The 26,912-nt window shown below is 39.7% G+C and overlaps 1 protein-coding gene and 1 long non-coding RNA gene across 5 annotated transcripts in view; both read right to left on the bottom strand.

Annotated features, from left to right (window-relative positions):
• ARHGAP6 (Rho GTPase activating protein 6) overlaps window positions 1–26,912 on the bottom strand; it is a 311,533-nt gene that overhangs the window by 91,406 nt on the left and 193,215 nt on the right. The window contains exon 1 of one of the 4 annotated variants that reach the window (XM_053970058.1): window positions 14,983–15,031. The exons of 2 other annotated variants lie outside the window; for them this stretch is intronic. Coding sequence is in view for 1 of the 2 variants with exons in the window: in XM_053970057.1 (XP_053826032.1) it covers window positions 14,121–14,126 (6 nt within the window). In the remaining variant the exon portion in view is untranslated. Of the gene's footprint in view, window positions 1–14,120; window positions 14,130–14,982; window positions 15,032–26,912 lie in introns of those variants that run through there. One more of the 4 variants, XM_053970057.1, reaches the window with a different exon arrangement.
• On the bottom strand, window positions 25,023–25,558 carry LOC128803269 (uncharacterized). Its single transcript, XR_008435670.1, has 2 exons — window positions 25,484–25,558; window positions 25,023–25,194 (listed from the first exon to the last, which is right to left on the bottom strand). It is a non-coding gene; the product is annotated as an uncharacterized LOC128803269 (long non-coding RNA).

Below are 26,912 nucleotides of genomic sequence, written 5' to 3'. Positions count from 1 at the left end.
AATACCATTATTTTAGATAATTCCTTCGTCTCCATTCCAGCCTTAGGAAGCTACACACAGCTCATCTCAAAGTCCTGCAGGGAAGAAATATGGACAACTGGAAAGGAGCTATTGCAGCACTGGGGATCATGCACTTCAATTCATCTCTAACTCCACCACATGGGATTGCCCCACCATGTAACACAACACAAACAGAAGAGTTTAAACCTCTACTTGCTTCCCTTGAATTGGTCCCATATCTGCCTCTGGATCTCAAAGAGCAGCTTACAGCAATGAATGCTTACACACAAAACACAGGAGGCACGGTTCACAAGAAAAGAAATGCAGCAGCAATGGGGCAAGAAAAAATTATTTTCCAAAAGAGATGACTCAGATAAAAAATTAAAGAAGGCAAAAACAGAGGAAGACAATTAGAAAAAGAAGAGATCAGTATTGGTGGGGGGAATGGTAACAATAAGCAGTATTGGACTGACAAAACTAATATTGATTAAAAATTTACTAACCTTAGAGCACAAGTAGAAGCAAGAAGACTGAATTCAAGTGTAAGATGTTCAGCTTAGCTTGTTGTTAGAGCTGATTTGCAAGTTAAGACTGGACTGATTGCCTTCATTTGTTTTTGAGAACCAAAGTGAGACTTTCAGAGAAATGAGAACCAGGAACTGGTATCAGAAAAAGGAAGATACAAAATGAGTTCATTTGAATGAGACTGGAAAAACCAGAGGCAACAGCCTTCTGCATGTAGGCCAGTGGATCTGAACGGCAACCAAAATCTTGCATATCGACATTTTGAGGGATCTCTGCATCCTTTTACCTACTGGCTTACTGTGAGCAGGCTTCCAAGGTCTCAAATGACAACTCAGATCCCCAATCTACTGGGAAGAACGCTGGCACATTAACCATTTGCAAACACAAGACATGCATATCTCTGAGTGCACGCTTCTGAAAACCTGTCTCCTAAGATGGAAATTTTGCAAGAGGAAGTCAGCTCTCAGTTAGATGTCCATGTACTACCACCTTGCAATGACTTGTAACTGTCATCTATGATTTCAGAAAGATCCATTTTCATCATTACCCTGACAAAAGACATGAAGTGACAAGAGAATGAGAAGTCCAAACAATCTTTCTTTCATACATAGTTTACTTCTACAAAAATGCTCACTTTTTCAATGTCACTTGTTCCAGAATCCCTTCCCCATGGATTTACCACTTCTAAATTTTGAAAGCATCATTACCTAGTTTGCTAACTCACACCTGACAGAGAATTATTCCCTTATTTCTGCACATATTAAGCAAGGAAGAACAAATGGTATGCTCAACTCACCATGAAGGAACATACTCACTACCTTCACATTCCTCTCTCAGGCTAAAAAATATTTGCATGGAGCAGACAACTTGAGGAAAATCACCTGCATCTTGATGAGCTCCTTTTTCTTCCTACAGCTACTGACTTACTGCTGGGAAAAAGGTAACTCTATAAATGCACATCATATTTGGCACAGGGCACTGCTGGAACTCAAGATAGAGAGAAACAATGCCTTGAGAAAACCCTCCTTTTCTTTAGCCTCAGCCAACTGCAAGATAATTAATGGGACAAAAATCCTGTAAGACATCAAAAGGGACTAAAAAAAGGGACACCAAAACCAAGAGGAGAAAAATGACAAGAAAAGAGTGGAAACCTCTAGCAGATTGCAAGGGGACATCACATTACCAACCTGCAACCTGAGAGAAGATAAAGGAGTTTCCTAAGATACAGAACCAAGTTGGGCTGAGAGTGTGAGATATACTGAATATCCCATTAGAGACAAGTGAAAAAAGTAGATTAAACTTTGCAGAAAGCAAAGGCACATGGGTGCAAAGCAAAGAATAAAAAAAGAGACAGAGAATTTACAAAAAGAAGATGAAAATCCATGTGAGACCACAAGAAATTGATTGAAATTCATCTAGAAAGCAAAACATTTGATTTCCCCAAGAGATTAATCTCTCTGTCTCTTGATAAAAGTTCACATGGAACGACTATTTATTATTGTTCCCTAGAAATTTCAGCAAAATACAAGAATTCTCAAGTCTAAAGCATTCATGGGAAATTTATCTTCATGACAGCTAAAATCAACCAAATTGCAAAGTTTCAAATATCATAACATGACGAAAAAGAACAGCATGAAGTGACTCAGGTATTTTTTCCTTCACTTACATTCTACCATCAAAGCCATGCAAAATGACTGAAAAACATTATTTTAAAACAAGAGAGTTAAGGATTTTTGGGGCCCCACAGGGATTCCCAGCAACTCAGCTGTTTGTGGAATGCAGCTGCCCTGGGAGGCTTCATCTCTTCACCAAGCAGGAGCAAAGGGATCCCATCAGATACTAATTGTCCATAGATAATGTTACCAGCAATAAGATCAATTAGAAAATTATCTCCTGAGAGAAGTATTATGCCATTAACTTAAATTAGTCTGCATGTTATCATATGTTAGAGTGGAAAATTTCCACAGAACTTAAAAACTCAGTGCTTGGAGTCCATTTAGATCCCTGTAATCTGATTAGGTCCTTGATTAATGAAGAGAAAGGGATGATTTTGAAGGTCTCTAAGGTAGAAATCACTCCCCTGAAGCTGAGAAAGAGAGCAGCCCACAGTTAGAGCAAACACTAAAGAGCCCAACTGGAACACACTGCTTTGAAAGAGGCGATTAATAGAGACCTTGGCTGCAAGGTCAGCCACTCCCTTGGTTCCTCCCATCCCTTCCCAACCACATGGGCAGCTCAGAAGACATCAATTGTCCATCCAAGTGCAATATCTCTATGAAGAGAACCACCGGTAAGATCAGGAACATGGAGATTTCTAGACACAGGCTCTTCTTTCACATGACTTAATGTTTAAATTTTGTGTCTGTGCAAAGAGTGTTATTTTAGACCCAAGTGAGCTTCTCCTTAAGTTAATGGTTACACACACACCAGTAACTTCAAAAAGCATGCCTGCTATTATTGTCACATCATATTTTCTCTCCCATCTAGTTATGCAAAGCATGAACTCAGATCAAGTTACGCATGGCACCAGGGAAAACAATTTTAACAGTGAAGACTAAATGGAGGGGGCAGAAGAGATCAGAAATAGAAAGAGCAAGCTTAAGGAAGGAACAGGAAATTCACACCTCAAGGTGTAATTCCTTCAGCCCTGGTAAGTGTCAAGAGGTGTGGATCAAACTCCCCTTGATCATACTTTTTAGACACAGGTAAGGTACTTATTTCTTTCCTGAGCAGCCTAGGATGCATCCAGATACTTAAATAGTGTCCTCCTTCATCCTCTTCCACAGATGCTTGGGCAAGATAAAACTGGTGGTAGTCACGCATTCATAAAATGAGAGAGGAACCTCCCAGAGAAGAACTGGGACAGGAAGGAAAGTCAGTTCACATTACAACCCACAAACAGAGGAAGGCAAGTAAATTAATAACTTCATTCCTCCTCAACACAGGGCAAGATGTGGCTAATAAAATTCCTGCTCAGTTACCAAATTTTTCCTCTTCAAAACTCTAACAAGTATGTTCTGTGCTTCACTGAGCTCTCCTAATATATACACACCTCTTTCATCAGAATATGAATAAATAACCTCAGTAAAGTTTCTGCCTTGGTGTAATATGCTAATCTGTAATGACTACAGAAATGTACATATTGCTGTCATCTTCCAAGCGCTGCACAAACAGTGACTAGCTGATCAATGAACACTGCACTGGGGCCTGTTAACACAGGATTAATGTCCTCAGAAGTATGTATGTGGCTCATGTTTATGGTCAGCATTTAATTTATGTGCTCAGTTTCACCTTCCAAGAAAGGTCACTCCCTTAAGGCAGGTCATCTGTCTGCCTGCAAGGGAAGGGTGAGAACCAGGAAGCAGTGGCTGACTCAGTGCCAGACCCTGCCTGACAGTGGAAAAAGCAGCTTCAGAAAAGCCCTGGAATGGTCCCAAAACCTCCCCGCCTCCCGAGCCAAGTGAAGAGAGGGAGAGAAAACTTTACAACTTAGGCGGGGTAAGGCCGGAGGTGGCTGACATTTCAAACAATAGCATACTAAACTGGAAAAGTAAACCTTGGGACACAAAGCAGGAGAGGAAGAAGAGGGGGTATGGGCAGGAGAGCACCCAGGTGTTTCTTTCTCAAGCCATTCATCACCCCATGTATCCAAGTCATCAGAGCCAAAGAAATCGGGCACCACCTCAGCCAATATGCCAGATTTGTTATCATTTTGAGATCCTGATAATTTGTCTGATAAGACTCCAAAAGGTAAAAGATGAAAAAGGCAATGCAGCGCTATCTCTCTATGCGTAAACAGTTCCTGTCACTACATTCCTGTGAGCACATCTACAGCCTGAGGGGGATGATCCATGAGTGACCAGTCTTAAACCACAATAAGACCATGTTAATACATCTCTAGATTGGCTACGTGCAAAGCAAATCAAGATTTTTTTATTGTAATCCCAATAGCTGAGAGCTCTCCAGTTTAGCTTTTCCCAGCCTGCCACTGCCATCTCCTCTTTCTAACCACAGTTTGCCTACCCATTTCCAAGCTCCAGTCTGAGAAGATAGGCCACTCCACTGCCAAGCAGCTGTTTTGTAACAGCAGGTAACTGCACAGGATTATTATCTAGATGTAAAATCTTAATTGGTGAATGCTCCTGCATATTTAACTACTAGAAAAAAAACCTCCAGCTTCTGTTCTCCATTGCTATCTCCTATGTTACATACCTGTTAGCAGAGTTTAGCAATCAACAAGTGGTACAGTTTAATTTGAGAGATAAACTAAACAAGGTAGGTGGGATCACTATCAACATGAAGGCCATGTTTCTCTTCAGAAAGAAAACCCGATGTCACCTAGAGAGACCCAGGCATCTGGGACATGGTACAACCATTTCTCCATTCTGTTTTCATTTCCAGGCTGACATGCTCTGGGCTGCACATGCTGGGGAAGAGAGAGCCAGTCTTGGATCATCATAACTCCCAGCTTGCTTTCCTCCAGCCCAGGAGCACAGTTGTTTGCCAAGGGAACCTACACTCTCAACAGCACAACCTTCCTGCATGAGAAAAGAGGCAGCCTTGACCCACACTCCTGAAAAGAGGAATCTCATCACAAGTAGCAGAAGCTCTTCCATGGCTGCCTTTGCTTCTTCAGAAAAAACAATGACCTGGCAGTATGGAAGCTCTCAAAAGCTGACAGCTGCTATACTCTTACAGCCTGGCTTGATTTACACCCCTGAAGAAGTTACCACCCAAATCAATAATGACCTCACAACAGTGCGGTAAGGTAATCATTATTTCTGAGAAAAATTAGCATTCCGACAATGTGCCAGAATTTGGCTTTTCTAACACAGATGCTCCACGGCAAACATATCTAGGAAGGGGTGAAAAAATGGCTGTTATTCTTCCATAACTTGTGTTAGGAGTTTGCACTGTTAAATTTAGGTGGCAGAAGCTGCATTTGTTCTTCAGTGAGCGTTGTAAGTACACTTGTTGATGCTCCTCTCCTTATTTTGCCCTATCAGTTTTGCTAATAGAATTCCCCATGAATGAGTGCCAACACCAGCTTCTACTAACAGAGATTATTTCCATACCCAGAAATACATGGAGAGCTATGTAACCACCCAGGCTGCACCAACGCAGCGAGAGCTACGGAGATTCTTTCAGTCAGAGACTTGATGTGTGCACAGTTCAGACACCTCACCAGCACCACCACACAGGCAACATGGCAGTGACAAACCCACTGCTTGGCCAGGATGTATGAGAAACAGCAGAAATACAAACCAGGATGAAAGACTTGTCAGCCTGTGAATGTAAATAAGCATGTGACAGAGAAGTGACAGCCCTACACAAGTACTGCTGTTACATTAGATGTTAAACACGCCTCCTTGTAAAACTGCATGTAACTATCAATATTCTGGGCAATGTGGATTATAAAAATACTTAGAAACAAAGGCGAGGACTCACTGAAAACTCTCCAAATACCTTTAGGTTAAAAAATACTGAGTTAAAAAATACTGGGTTAAAAGGGCTGCAGCCCTTTTTGCTGCAAGGTTGGGCTCACATTTAACACTCCAGGATATCATATATCAAAGAGAGCTTCCTCTTTCAAAGAGCTGAGTGCCTTTCTTAGAAAGCTACCAGAACTTCTTTCCTTCTTTTTTTGGCAGTCTCATGTAACCAAACTTATCATATGCAGACATTAGGCAACAGAGATAACACTCCATAACTCTCCATATAGTGGACCAGGTCCTGGATAAAAAGACCTACTGCAACTGGTCCAAACAGGGCTGGAGCTGTCAAAAGTTTCACTCTCAGGCTATGAGCACAGCTGATCCAACAAACTCAAATCCAATTCCTTTTAGCAGAGCATCAATTATTCGATTACAAAAGTCAGTATATCTCAGTCACCCCTTATCTGCAGCTAACTCTGTAACTCTTACACAAGGTTTCACATTGACTCGCCAGGTTTCACACGCTATGGAAGAGCTTTTTCCAGAGGCTCCAGCAATGCAGCTCCAGCATTCCACGCTGAATTCTCATGCTCCAGGCACCACCTGGATATCTCTGCCAGGAACCCCCACACAGCAGGATGGTTACAGTGCAACACTGATGCTGCCAACGGGGTGTTTCTTCACGGGATGCGATCAAGGGATACTCAAAGACTCCTTGCAGAAGGCACATCCTCCTCACCACAGCCTCGCAGGGTGACCTCCCTGCAAGCCACAAGATAAGGAGCCCACTGCACAAAGCCCCATTCCTTAGCTAAGGGAACCAGTTAGGAAGGGGTTGCACCCACCAGGGACTGCCCCTCACAGAGAGGAGAAGCTTCTCCTGTGGTCTGCAGAACATTCCCTCTGCGTTTCCCTGAGCTTTCCCAGCCTGGCAGCACTTGCACTGACACCATGAGCATCACCTCCCCAGGCAGTGACTCAGCTCACTCCCTCTCCTGCTGCAGAGGATTTAGCAGCTCTCTTTGATGTTAGGCTGACTTGGGCAGGGTAGGCTGCACAGAGACAGCCAGGAGACATCTCCTCTAGATCATGTTCTAGGGATATCTCCTCTAGATCATGTTCTTATGTTCACTGCTAGGAAGCTGTGCAGTCTGTAAGACCCAATCTCCCTGCTTCAGCTTTGGGTTTTTTTTTTTGGTTTGTGTTGAATATAACAACCTTCTACCATTCCATTTAGATCAGTGCCTTTAGTGGTGCATTAGTATTAAACTACAGAATGGAAACCCTGCAGTCATTCCTGCAGTTTTATATATGACCTTGTTAACCAAGTAAAATCAATAGAAACTAAATCAGATTTTTTTTTCTACACAATAAAATGCAGTGGTGCCTCAGGTGAGCTTGTGCATCTACCTTAGAGAAAGACAAGGACATTGGAAAAACATATTCTATTGTAACAAAGTGAACCCAAGCCAGGTCAGCTTTCCTTTCAAAGACACAGAATTTTGCTTGCTAAATTTAATGTTTGTGCATAATTTTGCATATTGTCTCTTAGTATTAACAGCTGACCACCTGTTTTCATAAAGGACCATTTGCTGGAAAACACAGAATTATTCTGTTCAATTTTCCAAATTACAGTTTTCTGTCTTCAAAAGATGTTGAAGATAAAGACAGAAGTGCTGCTTTCTGACAATAAAATACTATCATCAGTTGTATAAACTGGGCTTCAGTTCAACTCCTTTGGTCTGTAATGTCATCAGTGTGAAGGCAGAAAAATCTTTGGCTTAATGCTACTTTGCAAATACTTTAGAGTAGCTGTTTCTAACCATCTAGCAAGAATTCACTTTCAAGACAACTGCAAATAAATTCCTGCCACTTTTAATCTGGGGAAAAAATAAGTAAAAAGAGACAACTACTTTTCTTTCAAGTTTTGTAGGAAAAAAATGCATGTGTAATATCCATGCCCAAAAGGCTCTGAAATAACACTAGCTTAGTGTTATTTCAAAGTTTAGGTTACTAAATTAAACTGGATAAGATTCTTCTGAATATCTTCATATATTTCTGCCTCAACCTTCCCAAGCTTTTTACTGATGCCAGTGATGACTGATTAATCTTACAAACTGCAAGTAACCTGCTTTTGCTTTCAGATTATACCATTTCCTCAGGTGAGAAACTCCAGTTTATTTAAAGAAAAGTCTAAAGTGGTTGGCTAAATGAGACACTAAAATATTCATGCCACCCAGTAAATCTCAAAGTTTAGTTGTTGAGACAATTTACGTAAGTGTGCTGCATGCCTACAGCTGTCAGCAGCATTGGCACACTCCAGATGAGTACCCATGAATCAGAGATCCAATAATTGTATGAAAAAGAAACCACATACCCAGTTTTGGAAAAAAAATCTAATAAATACCTGCATGTACTCTCATGCCAGAGCATAATCCACAGTATTAAGTGGAAGACTTACCTGAAATACAGTTAAAAACAGCTGAGAGGAGAAACGCTTAACTTAAAAAGTATGGGAGGTTTGCATACTCTGTAATTGCACCCTGACCATCACATTTTCTCAACGATTTCTTATATTTTATAACACAACAGAAGAATTAAAATGTTAACATTTTCAGTTATTCCTAAAAAATCACTCCACATTCACTAACAATTCAGTGGAGCTGAAAGACTTCTACTTTGTGTGACCTAAAGAGAAGAAAGAATGCATTGATGAAGTGCAAGTTCTGCTGGTGTCCCTCTAAAAACACAGTGCTATTTGGCAGTCATGGAATGCTGGACAAGGGCAGTCAGGTGCCATGGAGGGGATGAGAGCCAGCCTAGAAGCCCAGATGGAAATGAAAAAATAACTTCAAGGAGCTGAATCAATCTATTTGATAGAAAAGCAAGAAAGGATGTGGGCAGCAGTTGGAATAGCACAGGCTCCTTAAGCTGAGAGAGATGAAAGCAGGTTTGTCCCACTGAGGGAGAGATGGTGAGACATACAGGAGAATCTTGCAATAGGGTGACCCTGAGGGAGCCTGAAGGAGTGAGAGTAAAAGAGATTTGGAGATGGGGCTATGTCACCAGGGCAAGTGAATGAGTCAGAGAAGCAAGAAGGATAAGCCATCCCAAGGTCTGGGTAAGGGTGGAAGAGGAGAGGGTTGTAGGAGGAAGAAAATGGCAGACAGGATGCTATGGGAGGAACACATTCATGTTGCAGAATTCAAACTTTGCAATTTCTTTTCTAGTAAGTACTGGTCACTAACACATCTAAAAGGAGATCTTTTTGTCAGTCTTCCCTTTAGCTAAAATATTACAGTTATTTCTCTCATCTCACGTGAATCCACAAAATGCCGTAATGATTGCAAGAAGGCAGTAATTATCCTCTACTGAGTTTTAAAATGCATAAAATTGGTAGCAAAGGTTTATTACTTTTTCATCCGTGAAAAAAATGTGCATGCTTCATGCACTGCTTCTCAGCAACTCGAGAGCAGTGAACTTATTCCAGTTACATACCTCAGTGTCATTCACTTGAAAACTGGGTCTTAGTTCAGACATAGTTTTTTGAAAATGCACTGTGTAATACCGTCATGAATTCCACTGAAGATAACTTTTTTCTTTTAAACTGCAAAATGAAACACCAGAAATAAACCTACAAATCTGGGAGCTCTGGTTATGAGTTGTTAATGCTCAAAATATTAACAAGGACATCTGTAAAATAAATCTTAGCTCTGAAGAGCTAGGTAAACATGTTTGGTTCATGAAAATAAGGCTTAAAAACTGAGTAAGAACTGCAAAAACATATATTTATGTTTCTATAAATGTGTGTATTTGTGTTTTGTTTACAAATATATTAATAGTTTAATACCTACTCTTCAATTAAAATCAGCAACCTTAACTAAGAATTACCTCTGACCTTGCATAAAGAACCCAAGGAGGAGGCAAAGTGCCCCTTTGCAGCCTAAGACTTCCAGTGACATTTCAAAGAACAGGAGCACTATCCAAACTCTCTTCCCCTGAAATTCAGCTGTCAAATGCCCTTTAATCTCAGTAATAAAAACAAAACCACCACTAAATTAAAATATGTACATTTAAACCAGTGAACAGACAATAGGCACTTTTTTGAACCCTAAAGCGAGTGTTTCTATACTCTGGGATGTGATGTGTGGTTTCCACTCTTGTATCATTCCTCCTGGATAATAGCAAGCAGCTGAGTCCCAAAACATTACGAGGGTTAAAGTCTCTCCATGGACAGCAATTACTGCAACACGTCTGTGCCAGGGCTGCTTCTGTAACACTGCTGCAGAGACAGCCAGCAGAATTCCCCTCCTGCCACAGGTTTGCATGATCTTTCATTTACTCTATAATACATCATCATTCCTACATTAAAAAGAACTCCATAGTAACCAAAAAGAGCTTTAAAAACTTTGCAAAAAAAAAAAAAAAAATCATGGTCGGGAGGAAGGGAGAGGATGAGAAGAAAGGAAGCTACGAGATAAAAAAACCTTATCCCACTGACATCCACATCAAACAAAATTTCATCAGGCAGAACAAAGGATGCATTTGTCCCTTGAAAAGCATTCTTTTCAGAGATGCTTGAATCCCTGCTTTCTGTTATATAAATAATTTCTTTTCTGTTGTCTCTGTAAAGATCATGCAGTCTTGCAAACGAGTCTGAGCTGGGCAAACATAGAGCCATTTCTCAGCTAAAGTCATAAATTACTTATTGTTTTAATATACTGGAAAATTGGCAGGAAGCGGGGGAAGGTACGTCAGTTACACAAGACTTTATACCATCACTTATCCTTGCCTTCCATTAAAAAAGCCTTAGTTGCTGTAGCAACTGTCAAATCACACTCTAGTTCCTCTTCCTCCAAGATACAGAACTTCTCCAAAACACTCACAGACAACACAGCTCTCCTCCATCCGCAGGACAAGTTTCTGGCACTTTTGCACTGTTTAAAAAGAGGCTCTCCAAGGAGCTGACAAATCCCTTGTACACTTTTTTTCTCCAAGGTATGCTCCTGTAGAATAGAAATCCCTAAGAAATCCTTAAAATTCTTTGGTTTCCCCCCATACATCTACCCTCTTCTCTCCTCTCCTTTTTTCCCCTTCTTTCTTGCATTATACAGAATGTTACTCCATTCAGCTCAATTCACCACTACATCCTCCAGCATTAAACAAAATGCCTGCACATCTGTCAGATGTCCCTTCCCCTCTCATTCCTTCCATCGTGGGAGAGGCACATGCAATGGGGACAATGTCACATAACACACATCGCAACATCTCTAGGTCAGGAAATCCAATGGCAGAGACCCAACACCTGAAGAGAAAACCCCTCTCCACAACCACATCTTCTCAATCATTCCTGGGGGACCCCTGCTCTGTCACCAGGGAGGACAAGTCTTTTCTCACTGGTTGAAATTCTACTCCATGGGACAGAGATTTGAACACACTGGGAAAAAAACAAACAAACAAACAAACAAAAAAAAAAAAAAAAAAAAAAAAAAAAAAAAAACGAAAGAAAAAACAAAAAAAAAAACCCAAAAAACCCAAAAAAAACCCCAAAAACACAAACAAACAAACAAAAACCCAACAAAACAAACAAACAAAAACAAACAAAAACCCTCAAAAAATTACAGGGAGCAGAAAAGAAACTATTAGCATGAAGAGAAAGCTCTGTCAGAAACAGGACAAAATCACACACTACTGGAGCAAATCTCATGAGGAAGTGAGGAAGTGAAAACATATTCTTCCCCTTTGTGCAGCATGCCAATATTAATGATAACCAAAGGTCCCTGGAAGTTCTTCCATGTTCAAGGACACTACTCAGCTAGGCTTACCCACCTTCTCACCTCCTTCAATCCTTAGCACCTCCATCTTATTTCTAGCTAGAATGTGATGCTTAAAAAAATGTTCATGCCTAAATTTTTTTTTTTTGTTTGTTTTAGGAACACTTAATGCAAGCAAATCTGTTATACACAACGTGATGATTATTTTTAATTGCTGTTCTGAAAAGGAAGTATCATAGTATTGCACAGATTGTCTTCAAGAATACATACAAATTCTGTGCTTCCAAAAGGATTTCCATCTTGGATATACTTGTATTTTCCAGTTTTATAATGATTCTTCTGAAGTGTGTTGTAGAATGGGGGATTAATGGTTCCACATAAAATTATTTTTGGTTCCTCTAGCAAGATCAAAACTACCCAGCCACTTCACCCTGTAGTTCATTTCTTCAGCACCATAAGCATCACTTTCATTCCTTTCTACCCACACACTTGTTTCTCTGACATGGCAAAAATGAACCAAAAATGAACAATGCCCTTGTGCTGCCTACAGCAGCAAGAAGCACTGAGGCATCTATGGGAGAAGGGGTTTGCATGTGTGTCCATACAAGGTTAATTGCAAAGCAGTATGCACAAGCATACCCTGAACCCAGCTTTCTGTGAGTTTACAGTGGAAACAGCTGCATACTGGCCCAGCTACACATTATAAACAAGGTCACTTGACTCCTGCGAGCAGTGACACACCAGCACTGGTTTGAACCACAAACCAGTCTGTTCCCCAAGTGAACAGCAATCACTCCCTGCAGCTAAGGGAGGAGCACTGAGGGATGTTTTCGCTCGCTCCCAGCTCTGCCCACCAAAAGCAGTCACTGAATAGGTATTGGTGGTTGCTCTTCCTATCAAAAATTCTCAAACCAGCCGATGTATTTCTTCTGCACTTAAGAGACTGCTGGACTGTTCCCATACCTCTGTTCTTCTAGTCTCTCTCTTTTGTATCTTATGTTTGAGCAGGTGCTCTAAGGAGGTTTGTTTTTCTGTGCTCAGTCATTCTTTCATGCTTCTGGTGCTGCCCCTCTTTTACCATATCCCTAATTTTTATGGTACCCCATGATCTATCCAGGCTCATGCACTTACATGACAAGGGCTCAGGCTGCTATGCTAATGAAACAACCCTGAAGGAAGTGCAGGATACCATTTGCTTTTATTACCACTTAGCATCGGTACATCTTGCACAGAATGAAGAAACAGGGCAGCCAGCAGCTCAAGGCCACTTTGGGACCTTTTGACTGTCAGGTTGCAGGCTACAATAGAGAACACTAGAGCAATAAACAAGGGCTGCTGTCATTTGCACTAAAATTCCCAAACCACAACTGTGAGATTTACATCCAAAAAAGGTGTGATGGAGTAGAGCCTAATTCATTACAGTGTGCTTAAACACAAAGCAAAGCAAGCACTCCATCCCATTAATTCACCAGCTAAGATCAACCTGGAATCAGCCAGGAATCTTCATCCTAAACATCAAAACATCCACACAGTTCCAAAGCCATATGCCAGAACACTTTCCCAGATGTGAACAGATTGGATTGAAAAGTTACTGACCATAGAAATTCACCACCACTTCTCAGCTGACATATCATATTTCAGCTTTTTTTCTATTATCCCTATATAAAATTGTCGAGATTACACAAATCTCTTCAAATACAGCATTTTAAATGTGACAGCCAGCTGACAGAGCCAACCATTGAGCACAAGGCAAGTATTTATAAAATTTCCTTAAAAACTTCCTCTATTATTTACAGCTTTATGTTAAATGTTACATTATGAGCTGTATCACCCATTTTTGCTGCTCCAGTAGTTGCAAAGTTAATCTCACTTTCAGTATCCCCCCCTGTTTAATCTGAATTCTTTTGGTTTAGAATGATAATGTACAACAAGTAGCTCTGCTTCCTCAAATATTATTTTACTAAAAGCTATTGTAAAGGGACACATCTTCAAGCCAAGTTTTACTCTTATATAAACAAGGTGACACTTTAAAAGCTGAAATTATAAAAAGTGGAGCAGTATCTGTATAACTTCACTACAGAGACAGATTTTAAAATACTTTTTTTCTGTAACTTCAGATTTTTAACTTTAAAACGTTATCTCTGTCTGCCCATAAATAATGAAGTGAATCTGTCCTTTAGAACAAGCAAATATTTAATAATATTTTCTTTTAAGTTCTGCTTTACCTACAAACCAAAATGGACCTCTCACCCCACATATCCCACTCCTGGAGCTTATTAGACAGCTCACTTTGGATTAAAAAAACAACCAAACAAAAAAAAAGAAAACACAATCAAACAAAACCCCAACAAAAAGCCCCAGGGCGTAAGGAGAGAAAGAAACTTACACTCATTTCCCAAGACAGGAAGTTTGAGTACATATGCCCTGATAGAAGGAGGGGGGAAAAAGCCCTCAAATGTCTGAGCCTAGCAGCTTGGCTACTTCTGAATATGCACCAGGATACAGCAAGTTCCTCCTTCCAAAAAAAGCATGATAAGTCACACACTATAGCACAAACCCTTAGGGTTTTTCGTTTGGGTTTTCCGGTTTCTTTGCGGGGAGGGGGGGGTTGTTTTCATTTTTAGGTTTCTAAACAAGAAGTTTTACAGCAATACAGAGGAGTAAACAGCTCCAGGATAGGGCAAGAAAACATAAGAAAGCTTAGACTAGAAGAGATTTCCCCACATAACCACCCAAAAGCAAAGAAAATCAATCTATTGAGAAAGTAGGATTTTTTTTTTTCCTTTCATTCTTTGGATCTTCATTCTCTTAATTCATATGAGGAGCTACTGTTCCTTAAAGGTGATGCACTGCAATTGCTCAAATAGCTTCTACTCCATCTCCTTCAAAGGCAGTTGGTAAACCCTGCCCCCCCAAAAAAACAAACCACAAAACCCCCACTTCCCTTAGCAACATTTTCATAGCAAAGAAAAAAAATTTTGCAGATATCAAGTACCATTAGCATACTGAGGTATCACAAATTTAAAAAAATAAAAAAAACCATGTATTTCAACAAAGTGCAATATAATCACATTCTGATACCAAAGTCAACATTATGATATAGAAAACTACCATGGGACTGCAAGATCCCTTACTAATCATGATTCCAGCATGAAACTGTGAAACACATATGATATATAAAGTCTGTGGGTTTTTTACAAGGAATATCAGAAGGAATACATTGCAAACAAAATGCAACAGAAAGTTACCAGTCAAATGCAGCTATATTGATTATGTATCTTGCCCCTACGTCCACACAGAAAAGCACCAGAGCATCAGAAAAATAGCTGTGAGAAATGAGCAGGAGCTTATCTCCAGAAATAATACTATTTTTAAAACTTTAGCACATCTGCTATTTCAGTAATTGTCACCCCAAAGATTGACTCACATGTCACATGATTTTTAAAAAAGCATGGTTTTGTTAAACTATGCATACATATACTTTTACTAACATGCTACATATATATAAAATACATCTGTGAAAGTTTAAAGGGGCAATCTTTTTCTGGACTTTTCTCCTTTTCTCATTGGACTCTTGGCTGCTCTTGGCATGTCCTGCTCTTTCACGTTTCGATTGTTGTTAAAGTTGTAGTTACCATTTGAATTACTGTCATAGATCAGGTTAATACAAGTGGGTTGTCCAAATGCTTAACAATAATAATAGAAGTAATATAAAAACGCTCTGCTGCAAGGACTAAAATTTTAGAGCATTTTTTGCATCTGGATGAAGACATACCATGAGTTTCTATGCAAAACACACCTATCTTGGAAGCCATGAAGCAAGCTTGTTCAGAGTCACACTAGTCCAGCATCTTATTGGAGCTCCATTTCCTGTCTAACCACCACGAGTTCTGTCAGACAGAGATACCAGCAGAGGCAGTGGAGCCCCTGGTGTCTCTGTAAACACTCCACCAGAGCAGGAACAAGACCAGCACCAGCAGCTGGACACAGCTGAGCAGACAGGCGTGCAAAGGAAGTGTGAGGCTGTACTGGCCAGCACAGTTGGCCAAGCTAAGAGTGAGGCAAAGCTGGAGCGGGGGCAGGGAGAAGAGTTTTACTTATCATGTCCTCAGAGAACATTATCAACCAGTTCTTGCCTGCTCTGTTCAAAACTGGACCATTACTGTCATTTTAGTTTCATTTTTCCATGCTAGCACAAAATCAACACCAAGTGGTTTCTAAGTACCCAGGAAGCAGCAACCCACAGCAACTTCCAACACCAGTCAGCTTTAACCCCATTTAATGAAAAGCTATTATGGTCTCAGATTACAACAGGGTGCAATTTGTGAGAAGCTATTGCATTTCACAACCAATCTTTCACAGCAATGGATATATGAACACATACATGCACTCACATAAGAAACTTAGAATCCTCCTAAATTCTTTTCTGTGGAGAGAAGCGGGATAAAAAAAAAAATTAACAGTAGGGAAAAACATCATCAAAAGAAAGAGAAGCAGTAATAGGTACTGGAAGGCCACAATAAGGTCACATCAGAATCTTCTCATCTCTGAGCTGAACAACCCCAGCTTTCTCAGCCTGTCTTCCCAGGAGAGGTGCTCCAGCCCTCTGATAATCTTTATGGCCTCCTCTGGACCTGCCCTAACTCATCCATGTCTTTCTTATGCTGAAGGCCCCAGACCTATATGCAGCACTCCAGGTAGGGAGTCACAAGAGCAGAGTAGAGGGGGTGAATCGTCTTCCCTGACCCGCTGGTCACTCTTGCTTTGATGCAGCCGAGAGTGCTGCTGACCTTCTGGGCCATGAGTGAACACTGTGGGCTCATGTCCAGCTTTTCATCCACAGGAGCCCCCAAGTCCTTCTCCGCAGGGCTGCTCTCAGTGACTCCTTCTCCCAGTCTGTGCTCGTGTCTGGGATCGCCCTGACTCAGGTGCAGCACCTTGCACTTGGATTTGTTGTACCTCAGGAGGTGCTCATGGGCCCACTCCTCAAGTTAGTCCAGAGCCCCCTGGATAGCATCTTGTCCTGCTGTGGTGTCATCTGCAAACTTGCTGAGGGTGCACCGATCCCGCTGCCCATGTCACTGATGAAGATATTAAAGGGTGCCAGTCCCATGAGCGTCCTGAGGGACACCATTTGTCACTGGCCTCCACTTGGACCTAGAGCCACTGACCACAACTCTCAGTCTGTGTCAATCCAGCCAATTTCTTATTGAGTTTTAATCCACCCTTCACATCCATGTCTCCAAACTGGAGATGAGGATGTTGTGTGGGACAATGTCAAAGCCCTTATCGAAATCTAAGTAAATGACATTGGTCAGTTTTCCCTTGTCGACCACTGCAGCCACTTCATCATAGAAGGCCATCAGGCTGCTTGGGCATGATTTGCCCTTAATGAACCCCTGCTGGCTGTCTCAGATCATCTCCTTGTCTTGTATGTCCCTTAACAATGTCTCCATGAGGATCTGCTCCATCATCTTCCCAGTAACAGGAGGCTCACCAGGCTATAGTTGCCTAGGTCTTCTTTTCTCCCCTTTCTAAAAATACGAAAGATGTTTCCTTTTTACTAGTCACTGGGGACTTCACCTAACTCTCAAGACTTTTCAAATGTGGAGAAATATATTCCATCTTTGGAAGAATCAATAATTCAAATAATCTATTACCAGAAGTGTAAACTTTAAATTACTGGGCTGCACATTCACATTTTGCTTTTATACAGTTTGTCCATGTATAAACTTTTTAAAGCTAAACTGGGTGAGTAGGGGGAGGGAGTAGATTTTACATTAAATAGAAAATGCCATGCAAAAATCTACATTAGTAGTGATACTTCTGCACTGATTAAACTACATGCAAGTCAGTTGTATAAATGCATAGCTCTTGAGGATACAAGCTCTTATAACTGTTCTATAAATATGCTTTTTAAAATGTTTATGTGGGCTCAGTGTGTGGGCAAATTCACAAATAGATGTGCTAACTCCCTTCTTCCTGATGACCAATAACCAGAAGAGGAAAAAGAAGAGATCCCTTTTAGAAGAATAGTCTAGACAGTTCAAAAATAGCCTCTGTGCCCTTGCCAGGTACATAGAAAACTGAAAAAGTAGGAACCATGGTGCTTACTAAAACCAGTGTTGTTTTGACTGTTTTCCATCCACCCTCAACCTTCTGGATTTCAGCACGGAGATTCAGTTCCCATTCAGTTCCCAGCGAAGGCCACTTCATCCCAAGGCTTAACTGAGAAGAACCATCAGCAGGTTTCCCGACCTTTAGACAGCGCAAAGTCCTGAACATTAGGAGTACTGGTGATGCAAAGTGGCAAGAGGTTTCAGAAGCTGAGATGTCTTCAGAGCTTTAGCTGATCCTTTCCCCATTTGTTCTAATAAAATTCTTTTTTGCTTTCTTGCTAGCTTATGACACATGCTTGGCCTGGGGAAGGAGTTAAAGGCAGCAAGGGAAATCACATTCCCTCTTTCCTGCCTGCATTTAAAAGCAAAAAAAAAAAAAAAAAAAAGCAAAGAAGAGTTGTTTATTCTTCCAAGCCAATGTGCATGTTCTGTGCACTCAGGATGACATTCCCTCACTGGAGACATGTGGAGTTAGATAACATCAATTTATGTTAAATAATCTTAAAATAGAAACATACACAATGCTGTTTTAAACTTACTAGATAATCCTTTCTCACAGTCTGATTCTACATGTTGTTTTTTGTTTTCTTTCAGTGTGTGGGAGATATAATCTCATGTTTTAGTGTATGTGGTCATTTTCTCTCTGGCCAAGTTTATAGATTTTTGCAGGTTCTATTCCCACATTTGGGGACTCTGCATTTCCCTCAAGATCCTGGGTGAGCAGGAATTTGTAAAACTCCACTCTGGAAGTGAACCTTCACAAACTTGAAGTGACTGAAACTAGAGAGCCCAGGGACAGCAAGAGCTGCTGCAGGAAGGCTTATCATGCAATGATCTGGGATGTTAAAGACTCTAATTTCTAAGCAGAGTACTGCTTAGAAATGCAGCATGCACACACTGCATCAAAATAATAAAGTAGTGCTGCAACCATCAGATCCTATCACAGATTGACCAATTTTAATTGACAGTACTGAATTATAAATTACTGTGTTTAGCACCACCAAACTTCAAGTCTGTAAGCACTAACTCCACTCTGCTCTTATTAGCTATTGCCATTAGAAACTAAGTACTCTGGAGAGACTAAAGTTTAACTGTTTTTTAATTTTCTCCTCACAAAGTTTTGATACTGTCAATATGAACATAGTTCTGCAGGTGAAAACGGATGAAGTTACCAAGCTGCTGAAGACTGAGCTACCACAACCTGACTGCTCAATGCTTCTCCTGCCATAGCCAGCGTGCTCTTTAACTTGCTCTTTAACTCCTTTCCCAGTCTTCCAGCATGTTGTAAATTTGTCCCTTAGCTAAACAGTCAAAACACACTATACAGAAGACAAAAGAGATTGGGCTTGAAAACACCAGTGCAACTAGAAAAAGAGAAAGTGAGCCTAAATTTAACAGGTTTTGTGTTGTGCCTACTTTTCCCCTGCCCCCCTTCCTTAACTCCACAGTATGCATCAGCTCTAACTTGTTTCCCAAGGAACACCACCAAAGTCACTGTCAATCTCTAGCCTTAATTTCCCACAGAATGCGTGCAAGTCCCTAAACCCAAAAATATTAAATATTAATGCTGGGTGGAGTCCAGATCTGATGATACAAAGTACAATTAAAGGCTTGGCAATTTAACAAATGACAGAAGCTGCCTAACATTAAGAAATACCTTACAAGGCATACACTTCAAGGGGCATTTTCTGAAGCTTTATAAGTACCCAGTTTCTTGTATTTACACTCTCGAAAGAGCCACGGTTAATGGTTCTCATAAAGCACAGCACACACAAATCAGACAAATTAAATGCTGCAGCCAAAGGTGATTCCTCCAGGGCCTTAGAAGCAACCATGCTTACACTGCTGAACTGATGATGCATTTTGCAACATTGCTTGGAAGGAAAGAAAACCAGCACACTCAGAAAATCTTACTTTTTCCACAACATCCATTTTTAGAGAGTAAGAGTAAATAAGAGTGACTAGATATATGTTTTTAATACAAAGATGCTAGTGCTTTACTCTATTATATAATTCTTCAAGCAAGAAGTAAAAGAAAATGAAACAATATAAAAATACTTACTTGGAAAAAGAATTCTTGTTCCTCAGCAGACTATCTAACTTTATTTAAAAATTACAGCTGCCTGAGTTTTGCTCTAACAAGCACAAGAAATTCATACTTGCTTGCCCTAGTGAGTGAAAGTAATTATTTTCTGAACTGACAAGTCATTATGAACCTAACTTTGTATTTTTAACTGCAAATCTTCTTAAGTATAGACTGAATCCTAACTTTGATCTAAGGTGTCACACCGCCATATTTATTTTAATCCCTACATCATATAGGGAGACTCAATACAACCCAATTTTCAAAGAGCAGGCTATCGAAATAACCTGAGGTGACAAAACAGGGTAATGCTGAAGGAACTAAAGCAAACCTTTCCAAATCAAAAAAAATCCTACACCAGACTTCCAACCTACCCTGCAAGCACCAAACTTGCTTAGTAAGCTGCTATTCATCATTCAAATTTTAGGCTGCAGAAAAAGTATCGTATATATGGTATCAGACTAACAGAGAAACAAGACAAAAAAAATTGACCCAGCCCTCTGCATCATGATCCTGATCAGTTACTTATTCAGCCAAGCACAGTCACATAAGTACCCCCAACACGATTGCTACACTTTTGCTCCTAGTTACCGGAGAAATTGCACTTTGGCACCTAGTTCACAGTCTGTAACAAATGACCTTTTCTGTTTCAGAGATGAAAATTCTGTGATGAGTATTCCTCCACTCCCAACAACTGTGTTAGACTGCAGCAAGTCAGACATGGTGATATCTTTCAGGCAGACCTGAGGTTCATTCACAGCAAACCCCCTCCCGTGACTGAGAGCACTTCAAAGCCTAAGAGAGGCCTCTCATAATGTGGAGTTTACACTCATAATCAGACATCTCTGGTAATTCAGCATAAAAAAAAAAAAACACAAAAAAACAACAACAACAAAAAAAAAAACACACCCAACCAAAAAAAAAAAAAAAAAAAAAAAAAAAAAAAAAAAAAAAAAGAAAAGTAATTGAAGTGTTTCTGTTCCTGTAAGCAGGAATGGCTGGAATTAAGGTAAACAGTGATCATGTGCATGGCTCCTTGCATTTCTAGGTCTTCATGTTGTTACTTCACGATGGGTTTTGTATTTTTCCAGTCGCTTTGGAGAGTTCCGAAAGCACTGCTCACTTCTAAAATGCATGAATTGGCTTCCCTGGCAATAGCACTCAGCTGGAAAAGAATATGAGTTATATAAAAGTAAAAATTACACCATGGAATAAGAGAAAGAAATCCTCTGTGTTTACATTTTAAATTTATGAAGCACTTTGCTGTAGTAAAAAATTCACGTGCATAAAAACTTGGGGAGCAGACTGAAGAAAAGACAATTTTGACAGCCTGGTTTTCCTTTAATTCAATGTTTCTACCATCTTCCCTACATCTTGGCCATTCCTTCACATCATCCACACCTTTAATCCATACTCTACTGCCCACATCAGCTTACAGAATCAGAAGCACTCTGGGCACCCTGATACTGCATTATCCTGTAGATAGAGAGCAGTTCAGCTTTCCATACAGCCAGACTGGCGTGGTGGAAGACACGTGTTACCCAAAAGCCCAGACATTTCCAGAAAAAGACTTTGCTAACAGCCAGTCATCATTCCCTAAGAAAGATGAGCTAATTAGAAAATGAGTACATTTTTGCAACTTCTTTAAAATATCATCTCAGGAGCTCCTTGAGTTTTCATGAGGAATAAAATCTCTTCCTGCTTTTTTTCAACCAAGACTTTTAAATATCTATCCTCTTGCCTTCAGGTAGCTTTTTCTACAGCCAAGACCATAACATTTCCTTACATTGTTACTGATGCTGTAATTATGAGTGCAGCATTTGCCCTGGGAATACAATCGGAACTCATAGATTATATTATCTAAACGAAGTACTATTTCCCTTCCCCCTCATTTGGAAACTATCCCAAATAAAGCCTAACACACAGTTTACAGTTCATGCCCACTTAGGACTACATTAACAGCAGCAGACTTGCATGTAAGTAAATGCATCATAATTCTGTGCTGTCACAGCTTTTGACTGATGGACACTTGGAAATTTACAGTAAACACTGTGAAGTGCAGTGAGGTTTCTGTGGTTTTAAAACATTATTACATAAAAATCTGAATTTCACATTTTATGCTGCCTCTTAAAGCAAGGTTTGAGCCCTCAGAGTTGTGCAGACAGTTTGGAAATGTGAATGTTTGGAAAACAAAAACCAAAAGGGTCACTGAATACAGATTTTTTAAAACATATCTCTGTATTTTTCAAACCATCTCATGATTTCTTAATGCTCCAGATTGGACAGTTTGGCTGCAAAGGAATTTTACAGAAGTTTAAAAGAGGTATGGCATGCTACGAGAAAGATGTAAATACATGCACAGCTTTCTCTCTGTCAAAGCATGATTTGCAGGAGACCTACAGCTGGAAAGCAAAATACTTTGAGGGATTAACTGTAGAATTAATTTGCTGTTGCTTTGGTCATTTGTGAATTTTACAGATCTGCTCCCAAAGTAGAGAGAGGAACCAAATTATTTATAATCCTCCAACAGGAGAGCAGTTCTAGTGTACTACATCTGGAAATGAATATTTATATATTGAATAAGTTTTGCTATTAAAATTAAACTATGTAAAACTCTAAGCACTTGTATCTTTTAAAAATACAAGCAGAAATACACATCACTGCAGTATTGATAGTAAATAAAAAAAGCCCCAACATCCACAAGAAATTACACATTTCATTATCAGATTGTGGTTATCCATAAGTTTATGTCCAAATATGTCTTTACTCACACCTCACTAAATAAGGCATATCCATTCAGGATATGAAGTTACAACAGTACAATAGTGACAGTTACCTTCCTAGTTACCTTTTCACTATGGTGAAAAAAAAAGTACAGGAAACTGAGATTATGTCAGTGCTTTACAGACCATTACAAAAAGCGACAAAGAAGAAAAGCAGAAAGAGTTCAATTTGATCTCTCTGGCTCTGCAGCCCTTTATACCTACTAAGCACTGCTGACTGCATTTCAGATCACTCTACCATGTGCCAACGTTTCATTGAATGCCAACCTGTGAACTGCAATCTGGCATAACTGCATGTGAACAAAATACATCTTTAACTCTTGCTGTCAAACCCCCAAGCAACCAAACACATCCACATACATGAAATAAGTAACCATGTGATATTCTCTGAAAGAGATACCATTTCAATGCTGAGCATGGCAGTCCATAGTCCACTTCAAATTTAGCTTAGTTGAATGTAAATTCAACTGTTAAATGTTATGATCTGAGACAATGAGTGACTTCTCTTTGAGCAACATGTCTTAAAAAAATGTGGTTTTCAACTTCTTTGAAGACCATGGTCAGGTTAACTCTTTCGTAAAAGAAAAGCATCTAAAAGTGTGGTAGATAAAGCATCTAAAAGTCACTGTAGATAACTTGTACTAAATATAGAAGTAATATGAAGAATTTCACCACATAACACATACATTTTAATAAACATACACTTTAATGGGTTGGTGTGTCACCAATCTCCCTTCTATTCCACAAGATTCTACTTCTTCCTCTCAGAAATAAAAAAAACAAAACAGCCTGGAAAAAAAACCCTCAAATTATTTGCAAAGTAAATTCACTGAGGAATTGTTTTGGATCAACACTAGTATCACATTTTCTTCTGACATTATATAGTCTACTATATTTAATCCCAAAGAATATTTATATTGCCTTAATTTTTATTAATATTATAATGATATTTATAATAATATTTATATTGCCTTTAACACACATCAAGGTAACATGTCTGACATTATACTCAGCATAGGCAGTTTCCACTTAGGATAACAATTCAGTCAGATGTAACACTAAATAAGATTTTAAGACAGCAGATGGCATCACTTAGTTATTTTTAACTGTTGCACAGTGACCATTTACTGTGCATCATAATCCATTTTTCATTATGATAATCCATAATCCAGGAAATAACAGCCAGGATGAAAACAGACCTGGCTCTAAACTTTGAGAGGGACTACAAAACCAGATCTGCTATTCCATCTTCCTTTTGTAATTTCTTTTTCAGTGTTCCTTGTATAATATCTAGGATATTGTAGAGTGATGAAAAAAAAAAGGCAGAAAGATGTACTTCCTTTGTCAATTCAGATGATATGCAGATTTGAAAAGGTAAACATAAAAAAAACAGGTGTCTGTACACAGGTTCAAACTGCCTGGAGAAAGGGGAATTCAGTGATGGCAATGTACCAAGTCATTTTTCTGAACCCTCTTCAGAATAATAAAAACATGCTCTACACAGGGTATTTAGAAAGTTCCTGTCACAGTAGTTAGTAGGTGTTACAGTCACAGTGTGTGATCACAGAGGTGTATTTTTCCACATACTGTGGGGAACTTGAGCTTACAATCCACCAGGGTCAGCTGGACCACCTTCATCAGACTCATGGCAAGACTTGTGAATTCAAGGATGGCAGCCCACGGTGCAGACCTGGTGCAGAGGCGGCCCTGTGCTGGCTGATTCGAGGTAAGGCCATTGGAATCTGTCTCCTCCTGAACCACAAACTGTTCCAGAGTACAACAGAGGGTCCCCTGAAACCTTGCATGAAAGAGATGCATGGGAAAGGGGGAATAAACCATATAGGGAAGGGAAAAAATAAGGTCAGAATACAGGAGAAACACTCTCCTTCTCAACCACACATGCAGAGTTCTGCTTTTCTTTACCCACTCCTAACGTTTTCTCCGGTCTTACTTCTTTAAAAATCTTTTCAAAGAGCCATGCTGTACACATTGTCTGAATTTGGAGACTGCAGTCTTACAGAATATTGACCAGTCCTCTGCAGGGTTCCCAAGAGTACCCTTATTTGCTGGGTAAGTGCTAATGCCCACCAGAATTCACACTGAGTATTTAGTGTGCATTTATTAGCAGCCAAGAGCTTGACCTGAGCATCTTCTGTTGGTAGTAATAGATTTTTAATGAATAACAAGTCACGAAAACCAACAGGGCAAAGGAACTTGCGTGGAAGCTATAGATTTCTTCAGAAAAGAAAAAATACTGCAGAAAATACTGAAAAAAATGTTAGAAGTAATGAAGACATTATAAAATCTTTTCATTTTCTATCTTTATAAAGCTCGGTTTTCTCCCCTAGGGTTCAGATCAGCATTACACTACCACAGCATTCATCCTTTATGCTCTAAGCCTAGGGCACAAATAAGCCTTTTTAGTCACTCAGAGCATGTCATTGTACCTCTGGAAAGCAAACAGAATTCCAAAACCTGTGAGGAACAGAGGGAAAAGAAAGGAAAGTATCAATCTCTGATACAATTAATTACTTTTTTTTTTTGTGGAAGTCGCTTTCTAAAGTGTTGTTAGTGCATATATTAGACAAAATTTCTTTTCCCCACGGGTTAATTTCTTTTCCAACCTGTTAGCAACACAAATTGAATATTACTGCAGAACACAGAATCCATAACAGACTGAATTAAACTTATTTATCCAACAATAATGTGAATCAAAACTAACACCACTGTTACTAATGTCACAATAATTGGCATTGATACTCACTGTAGCCATATGCTTTCTGCTGAGTCAGTTTTGAAATACCAAAGTCCAAAAGGTAGACAGGAGATTCAAGAATAAATTCCTAGAGGTCACCAAATAGTCGGTAATGTTATTTGTAGTGAACATCACAACCATAACAATAAGAATTATCTGATACAGTTGTCTACAGTACCAGTGGTTTGCCTCAAGTGATCTTGCCCTGTCCTACAGTAGAGCTGCAGCTCCACAAAACATGATTTGGACACAAAATCCACAAGACACGAGCTCAAAAGGTCTGTCCTCAGTGGCAGAGGTGAGGTAAGATAGACTTTAAATTTTAGATGAAGCATACTCATTGAAGTATTAGACCATATTCTGACATTACTCTGAGGGCTAAAATTACACATAGAGGTCTTTCAGGGCTGTCTAAACCAGAAGCGAGTCAGTGGCCTAAGCCCTGTTGCAATCAGCAGCTATTAAATTGGTTTAAAGCCCGTAAAATACCACTGAGGACTTCCAGTGCATTTATGTACCTAGGCATTTCCAAATATCTGGTCTCTAGATACAGGTGGAGCCCTTTAAATTCCTCAATATGAAAGCCATTCTATCCTATTTGAGGAATTCTGTGGTAACTGAATCACACAATCAACCTATGTATTGCATTCTTTATGCACAGGCACATATACAGAAACAGAGGAAAAGCATTTTCTAAAATCACAGGGAAAGCTCTTTAGACATGCCTACATTATTTTACAGTCAGCTACACAGAGCTTTTGAGCTAAGCTATGTTTATGAAGTATTATATCCCCCCTAGAAGAATTTATTTATTTACTTCTGACAGGAATAAGCAGATCTCCAGAGCTCCAAAAACTCCTACCATGAACCCCGAAAGGATTCAGGTCATGATTTGCCTTCCTGCACCTACAGAATAATTTCCTTCCCAAATACTCTTTCCCACAAAAATAGTCTTCCCACCTAAATTCTGAATTTAAATAAGCAGTAAGAATATTTCTTAAGTGCATAACAATCTACTTACACCTTTATCCCAATCCCAGCTGTCCTAGTTGGTTTGCAGACACCTGTGCAGCAAATGCCAAAGGGATTGGTTATCTCCTCAGTTCCTTTAACAGAGTGCAATTCTGAAAACATGAAAAATTATCTCCTGGTTTCTGTCTTCTACAGTGCTTCTGAACTGGTGGTAGGAGGAGCAGAAAGTCTCCCTATCTTGCAGTGTGAGAAAAAGCGAAAATTCCCATCAGAAGTGACTCACCAACATTAATCATATATACACCAGATTGAAAGGCACTCAGAACATGAAGTCTGAATCCCAGTCTCAGTTAAGCAAATGGGAAGCAAATTTCTCAGTAATACCATTTTCTTTCAACTGCTGCATCTGTACAGTTTTGCACAATGAAGCTGACGAATATAGATTTATTGTTTCTAGCACTGAACT

This window comes from Vidua macroura, chromosome 2, assembly GCF_024509145.1.
Source record: "Vidua macroura isolate BioBank_ID:100142 chromosome 2, ASM2450914v1, whole genome shotgun sequence".
In the NCBI taxonomy this organism is placed as follows: domain Eukaryota; kingdom Metazoa; phylum Chordata; class Aves; order Passeriformes; family Viduidae; genus Vidua; species Vidua macroura.
The sequence above is the reverse complement of the archived record's forward strand: the minus strand, read 5'-3'. Positions and strand labels throughout refer to the sequence as shown.